Source organism: Sipha flava, unplaced genomic scaffold, assembly GCF_003268045.1.
Source record: "Sipha flava isolate LNK unplaced genomic scaffold, YSA_version1 622_pilon_pilon, whole genome shotgun sequence".
NCBI classification, from domain to species: Eukaryota; Metazoa; Arthropoda; class Insecta; order Hemiptera; family Aphididae; genus Sipha; species Sipha flava.
Genome location: NW_020273601.1, coordinates 55845 through 63962, shown reverse-complemented (window position 1 = coordinate 63962; position 8118 = coordinate 55845). Strand labels below are relative to the sequence as shown.

The 8118-nt window shown below is 29.9% G+C and overlaps 1 protein-coding gene and 1 pseudogene across 1 annotated transcript; one reads left to right on the top strand and one right to left on the bottom strand.

Annotated features, from left to right (window-relative positions):
- The first annotated feature begins 2530 nt into the window (after positions 1–2530).
- LOC112691496 lies at positions 2531–3933 on the top strand (annotated as a pseudogene).
- Positions 3934–4154: 221 nt separating this feature from the next.
- LOC112691497 (E3 ubiquitin-protein ligase BRE1-like) lies at positions 4155–7542 on the bottom strand. Its single transcript, XM_025565758.1, has 10 exons — positions 7426–7542; positions 6969–7084; positions 6664–6774; positions 5888–6051; positions 5428–5515; positions 5219–5326; positions 5031–5091; positions 4843–4946; positions 4600–4783; positions 4155–4436 (listed from the first exon to the last, which is right to left on the bottom strand). The coding sequence occupies exons 1-10, from the start codon at positions 7451–7453 to the stop codon at positions 4381–4383; spliced, it is 1020 nt and encodes a 339-aa protein (XP_025421543.1). The 5' UTR covers positions 7454–7542; the 3' UTR covers positions 4155–4380.
- Between the last annotated feature and the right edge of the window lie 576 nt (positions 7543–8118).

Below are 8118 nucleotides of genomic sequence, written 5' to 3'. Positions count from 1 at the left end.
TAAATAAGTGAAAAAAATCAAAAAAATCCGTAATTTCCGGTTAACGAATTGTTTTCCGACGAACCGTCAAGTTCGTTAATTATAGGTTCGACCGTACATGTAATACTTAATTGGTATACACACACACACACACACACACACATTATCTACATAAAGGTATTTAACGTGTGTATGCGCATACTATACGCATTATCCGTATATATATTATATACTCGTATTTAGCGGTACGCGGCGGTTGCTCTCAATAAAATATAATAATATTTGTTTTCAACACACGATTTTTTTTGATTTTTATTATTATACTCCGACCGCCGTAATAAACTATGTTTTTGTATGTTATTTTTTTCTTTTTAATTAGAGTGCTTACCGCATACACAGACACACACGCGCAATCACATTATTTGCATGTATCGCCGCCGCGCGTAACACATATATAACATATTATGCAGGGGCAGTACCAACGATTTAATACGATCGGTTTCCTTTCCGTGGCACGAAATAATTATAATTATTAAAATAAACATGTCGATATCGCTACAATATACAAACTTGCATATTATTGTAACGTACGCAATATGCATGTGTATATGTATTTATAATAGACCGTCGAACGGCTGTTGCGCGCGGATTTACGGACGATCGCGTCCGCGACTCGTTCGGGGGGGGCACGACTGCCGGACGTTTAACGGATTCGTCTGTCAGCGCAATGGCCCAGAAACACGCGAACGGTTCGTTAAGGACTTATCTTACGGTAGTAAAGAATAAATTAAAAAAAAAAAAAAAAAAAAAAAAAAACATAAATATTTCAACATAACGTACGTAGTAATACGCTGCAACCGGCGTGTAGATACGGTATAACAGCAATAGTATACAATTATGCTTTGTGCGCACGCGGGTTTACCCCGACCCCCGGTCTGCAGCGGATCGCGATGTCAATCCGAATCGATAAATCGAAAAAAATCCAGAAGGCAAATCGGATGGTCGTCAGTTGCCGAAATCGCGACGAGCGTCATCCTTTACGGAGCACGTCGCTGCGGTGGTCATCGCATAAACGGTAGAGTTGCATTCGATCCTACCGTGCCCGTACCAACATTTCCTACACCTACTGTTGTTGTATCTACTATTGTTGGTCGACCCTTGAGTCATTGAATCTACGATATAAAAAATTGAGAGACACTTGTAATATATGAGAATATTCTTGGTGAATGATTATAAAATCTTTATCTATAACACTCGTCGATAAGATATTAGGTGTTTGTGGTCCGCGCAAAAATATGCGCGTTAAAAACAACGTTTATACGACGCCGTACCAGATTGTGGTCGACCATCGTTATGACCATAGTTTAAATCGTTTAAATATTGAAGTGGATCGCCATGTATGACAGTGCGTATAATTTTATTTACAAAATCTAACTGCGTATAAGCGTATCGATTTCGGTCGTGCATCTTTATAGCTACTATGAATATGTGGATGAAAATTAAAAATCAACGGACTCTGTTGAATGTTTAAAAATAACCAAACGAAAAAGAACAAATCAAAATTATTTTCAAAAGCGTAATGTCGGTACGCGCTACATGTAAAATACCCCCACGTTACGACGCCAAACGCAGAATATTTATTAATAAGTCAAAAAAAAAAAAAAAAAAAAACACTTTGTATCAATGATATTTTTGTGGAGAGGGAAAAAAATTCATCAAATTTCACACGCTTTTTCCAAAACTTTTGGTACGACCATTTAAATTTGTTGAGTAAATTTGAATGTCTCTTGATAACTTTTTTTATACTTTACATAAAATCAAATTTTTATTGGAAGAACTATCGAATTTTAGATAATGCATTATACCTGAGGAAAAGTTATAGCAATGTTATAGGTGCGTTGGTATGAATAGCATAATGTATAATTGGTATAAATTTAAATTACTTAGATAAATATTGACCGATAAAATTGAATTTCATACTTTTATTTCATAGTTGGCCGATGCCGAGTCTAGTCTGGTTCAAATTCCGGCGACGCGATCAAACGCAGAATTCTACGTACGCGCATTTTGACTCGCAGCTGACTAGAGTTTTTGACCGTATGATCGATTTTAAAAACAAGTTTAGTTTAGTTACATCTAGTATTTACTTTGGAACGTTTGACACGTACCGTGTATCCGTGCAAGTTATTTTAAAAATTAACTAAATAGAACTAATATTAACTTTAAACCTACTTTCACAGGAAGTAGACGAAGAGCGAGAAACAGTAAATTACGTACAAACTAACGCTGAAAACAAAGCGCATGAAATGTTCTTAGCCAGGAATACTGAAGGCTTTTTCATTGTCCTGATCGAAAAACATTAAATGGCAACGTGAAACCAAATCCAAGGAATTTTTTAGATTGAACATCGATTCGATTGTATATTAAAACTAGCCGAGGATTATACATTCTGCCAAGACAGCGTGTTCTTCCGATGAAAATGAAACTTCTCAAAAAAAACTTAACGGTGAAAAAAAGCCAAGTTCCAAACTCCCTCTCAAAAAAGTGAACACTTTTAACACTAACACTTCGAGATGTAGTGGCACAGAAAAAAGACGAGCTCGACTATTACCAACGACAATTGGCCATAAACGAACATAAATATTTGTCAGATGTCAACAATTTACAATTACAATTGCAGTCTTCGGAGAAAATATACAATTCTGTCAAACATGAGAAGGAAGCAGCATTCATGTTTTTAAAGAAAAAGAAATACTAGATTTTAATACAGAAAAAAAAATTATCAGACACCTTGAAAGAAAGAGACAAACAGATTGTACGCTTGAAAGCCACTAAAGAGGTTGCTATTTGTACGAGCATCATTGAAACAAAAAATAAAGAAATAAAGGAGTATAAGCTTTTGATTGACTTGTTAAAAGATGAAAAGGTAAAAATTTCCAGATTTAGATCACTGGAAAACTAAATATGAACATGAGACTAAGTGTTCATTTGAAACAGAATGTAAACTATTACAAGAAATTCAAGAATTACAAAATAAATTAGAATCTTCAACTAAAGAAAATGAATCATATAATGAAGAAAGTAATTTGAAAAAAATAATACAGATAGTAAATCATTACTAAATTTAAAAGAATTCTCTGAATATCAATTACAGGAAGAAGAAAAACTAAAAACTGTAATCGAAGAATTGAATCATAAACTTACTGAGTGCCTGAGTACTGTCAATTCATTAGAAAATAAAAATATTGATCTTCAAACTCATATGGAAAGTTGTGAAATCAAGACCAATGAATTGTTTGTATTCACGAAATGCTTCTCTACAGTCGGATAGTAAAAATCTACAAACATATTTAGATAAATTAAAATAAGAATATGATATATTAAAGTAAAAAAATATTGATCTCAAGACTGCTTTTGAAATTCAAAAAGATTCAATAACTAAAGAAAAAGAAATTTATGACTGTGACAAAAAAGAGTTAGCTAGCCATTTGATACAGAAAATGCAAATGATTGCTGATTTAAAATCTACATTGTAGCAAGCTCAAAGATGATTTATATGTTATTAAACGAAAGTTTAAATCTACTGTAGCTGAGTTGACTAAAGAGTTACAGAAAAAAAATGTGATCGACACTTCAGTCGAAATGAAATTAGTATTAGATAAGATGATGAAACTTCAACAAGAAAATGCTAGGCTTAGTGAAAAGCTAGATTTTATTGAAGATCACAACAAACATTAAGTATGCGAACTAAAAAAAAATAGTAGTATTATGCATAAACATGGAATATATAATGGTAAGAATGGTGTGAGCAAAAAACAAAACGATACTAACATGTTAACTTGCACTATTAATTGGATTTAACGCTTTTATTCATTTATTTATTATTAATTGTTCTTATAATTCTTTATGAAAAAATAAAAAATGTATCGAGTCCACTCATGTCACTAATTATCTTCGGTGTAATTATTGAGAATTTATGAAATAAATTTAAATAACTAATTTAAGTGAACTTTTTAACTGTTTTTTAACTAATTGTATTTACATTATACTAAAATGTTAATATTTGATTCATAAAAATAACAGATTATTATACAGCTCATGTAAAAATATACATTTTATACTCAGCAAATAATTATTTTATAATTTTATAACAACATGTATAGAATAGTTCGCAATTTATGACTTATGTTTATACAATTGAAAAATGAATTGTTAACGTCCGTATTGTCTTTATTGAACGCTTGATGAAGTGTGATGGGGTTTTTGAGGATCTTGTGGGCTTCCGTATATTTGGTGCAATTTAACATCATTGCAAGTTTCACATACTGGGATTGGTTCTTTTCTTATAAGGTAAGCAATGTTAAATGTTATTGGCCTATTCGACCATATATTGTACCATGTTCATCGTCGTCGTCGTCTCTTCTTAACTTCCACGGCAGGTGGTATTGAAGGAAGCACTTAAATTATTTAAAAAACATAAGCATTGTACAGAATGTAAAAGAAATATATAACAAAATAATAAATGATAAGTAAATTAGTCAGAAATGCTTATTAGATGGTCTACAGATAAAATAAGATATCAGACACAAGGAAAATGAAATATTATCATAAAGTGCATACCATCTTTAGCAGATCTTTTAGCACCACCAGTAATATTCTGATTCATGATAATATAATTGTCCAAAGTTATACATTTGGAAGTGAATTTAAATTTAGCTTTACAAACAGGACACGATTTAAATTTCTGCATCCTTTTCATAATACACATTTCACAAAAGGTATGGTCGCAATTTAGAACCGTAGCCTGAAAAAATAAAATAAGTTATAATATCAAGTAAAGAATAAAAATTAAAAATTGTTTACCTTGCACAATAATTTACTGCAAATTGAACATTGAAGTTCATTTTCGAACTGAGAATGGATTTGTTGTTTCAATAATTCAGGTGCACCCACATCATATAATTCATCTAAAATTTTTATTGAAATAAATTAATCATCAATTACATTTTAATCACAAGTATAAGATATAAGAAATATATAAAACAACATACTCTCTAATTTCGCCTTTAGTGTAGGAATTTCGTTGGTCATTTTTTGAATTACATCATGTCCCTTAGAGATAATGGTATACAAATTAAAATACAAATATAATCATAAAATTTTTTTCATAATATATGATGAAATATAAGACGAGGAATAAGAAAAATACGATTGAAAAAAAACATTGATTACTACTTACTTTTTTAGTTTGTATACTTTTAATTTTCATGCTGTCGTTCATCATATTTTGCAATTCAACTAATTCAGTTTTAACTTTATCACGTAATACTGTATGGTCAACTTTTAACTATAATCGAACAACAATAATAATGATTATTTTAACATTGTGATATTTAAAATATTATTAGTAATTTCTAACAAAATTATAGTTAATAAAGTTAAACTTACATTCAATATTACCTCATGAAGGTCTTTTATGTTCTTTTCAAACATTTCTTCTTCAGTATGAACTCCAATACCATGTTTATTGTATAATCTAAATATTAAACAGATATATTTATGAAGTTAATAGAAATAAAAAATATATTTAAAATTATTAAAAGAATAAAAGTAGCAATAAATTTAATTCTTGTTTTAGTGTTCAATTAACAGAACAACGATAATCTTTATTATTAAATGGTTCGATTGTACACACATATGTAGTAAATAGAAGACTAATATTATACTTGTTTAAAAAAATATTTCTGACCTAAAATAAAAATATTAGCACTAAATACAAAAAAAAAAAAAAATTAATATTGTATTAAGAATAGTTTTAATTTTCTAATTTCCTGTTATTTAAACATAAATGTTCCTTTTAAATATTTTTTATTTAATTACATTACTATTCTAAATCGATTTTATTTACCTTGGTTTTTTGTTTTTTTTTGAGATATTGTTTAAGGTAAATTTGAATGTTCTAGTAATCTTGCTTTTATGACCGAAGCCAATAAGATCTCCATGTCGTAATTCTGTAATATTACTCGTACTTGAAAGTCTTTTACAATTTAGGAAAGTACCAGAGCATGACTGCTATTTTTTGATTTATATAAAAAAGGAAATAATTGTAAGGATTAAATTCAAAAACATAAATTACATAATTCTAATACAATATAGGTTTTAATTCATATAAAACTAATTATTTTACTAAAAACAATTTTCAATAATATAAAAATTAAAAATCATGAAGTTAATGAAATGAAATTAAAATATAAACTAATTAATACAATATATTATTAAATGTTTAAACAATTTATTAAAAATTATTTTATATTTTTCATTGTATTATACAAGTCTTATATCCTAGACCAGGAATTCTCAAACTTTTATTAACACTGTACCCCTTTTGACCAATAAACTTTTTATGTACCTCTTCTTAGTTAGTAAACTAAAATATATATAAAAAATTTAGACACACCCATAATGCAAAATAAAAAATAAAAAGACCACCACAATGGTTATTTTTACTAATTATATGTATAAATAATACGACTTATGGTGAAGGGGGCATGGCCCATTCCTCTAATAGCTACGACACTGCATAGTTTAGTAAAATATGCTGCAACCGACACTATATACTTTTATAATGATAACTAACAAAAATATCTATTTCATTTTATTAAATTAGCTTATTAATTCACTTACTAAGTCGGATACGAAATAACAGTTATTTTCATATCTGATAGAACAGTGACGACGAGATATGAAGAACTCTTCCATGATGACCGAAGAGGTAAGAGCGCGTCCAATGATAAACTGTAGACATAAATATTAATGTCAGTTATTAGTCTTATAGGTATAGAATTAGAAGATTATATATTAGACAATATCAACTTATAGCCACCATCCAGTCAATCACACAGAGGAGCAGGTGCTAAGGGAGCACTAAAATTTCAACTGTGACACAGTCACACGACCAATAGGATAGTACCAATATTAGTTAAACGTACTTCTGAGTCCTGGTTGATCGGAATCATCCGACCAGTCGCTACGTCCATTAAAGATGCTTCCGTTGAACAATCTTCGCAGATGGGACGTTTAGAAGACCGCACCTCATTCTTCATATCTTTTAACAGAATACTTGATGAGCGATGCGCAACATTAAGATAAACAGTATTTTTCTAACCGTATACGGTCATTTTCGAGCGATCGGTCATAAAAGGCAGAACGAAAAATGCCATTCAAACACGAAGAACGTTTTTGCGAATTACCGTTACGCTCGGTAGCGATACGATCGCGTAGTAGTGTGTTTGACAAGAAGTTACGTATTGTTTAATCTTACTTGTTACTATTGATGACAAACGGCTAACCATAATTTGAACAGGTAGAAAGCGTAGAGTAATATTACTCTTTGGTAAAAAGGGTCAACGACAAGATATCTACTGTTAAATAATTTTGAAAACTTACCAAGCTGTTCTCCCCTTGATGGATACATCGATAGTATATGATTATCTATGTAGATAGATCAATCAAAATAATCAGAACTGTGAAAAACTAATGAAAAATTAATACTCTGTTTTAGACGGATATAATGTTTATACCAATGCAATAGAAAACACTGATGTAACAATCAATTACTATATTATATTTGTAGTATAAACACCGTTGTCATCTCATCTCTTAGTTACATAATTCCTAAATTTATTTTTAATTTTATTTAAGCCGTAAAACTTGTTACGTTGTTACGTACGGTTTTAATAATACAAAATTATATATTTTATATTATGCACAACGTTTAATTTCCATGTGTAGTAGGGGTATAGTCCATATGTACTTATAGGTTTTTACGAGCTATTTACGATTTTATACGAAATTTTCTTAAGTGTTTTCCCTCTGAATCCACATTATGGATGGTAATGGCATAAGCTAAGCAAATGGGAAATTGATGTCGGTGCACATAAGCTCGGCTGATGATTTCAAACTTAACTTACAATTCCATTCAATTCATAAGATCATTCAACTTTTCAACAATGGTTTCTTATGACGTTAGCACGTAAAATTATCGTCCGTATACCAATGAATATCATTAAAATATTCTGTATTTGGATAGTTATATTACATTTTGTATTTGAATAAAATAAATTTACGAAAACAATGGAA

Excerpts from the sequence above, each read along its gene's own strand:
- LOC112691497 (XM_025565758.1), bottom strand. The coding sequence starts at position 7,453 with ATGTATCCATCAAGGGGAGAACAGCTTG. Across the intron at positions 4,947-5,030 it reads ACTAAAGGCGAAATTAGAGA|ATGAATTATATGATGTGGGT; the intron begins GTATGTTGTTTT and ends TAAAAATTTTAG. Across the intron at positions 4,437-4,599 it reads TAAAAGATCTGCTAAAGATG|TGCTTCCTTCAATACCACCT; the intron begins GTATGCACTTTA and ends AAATAATTTAAG.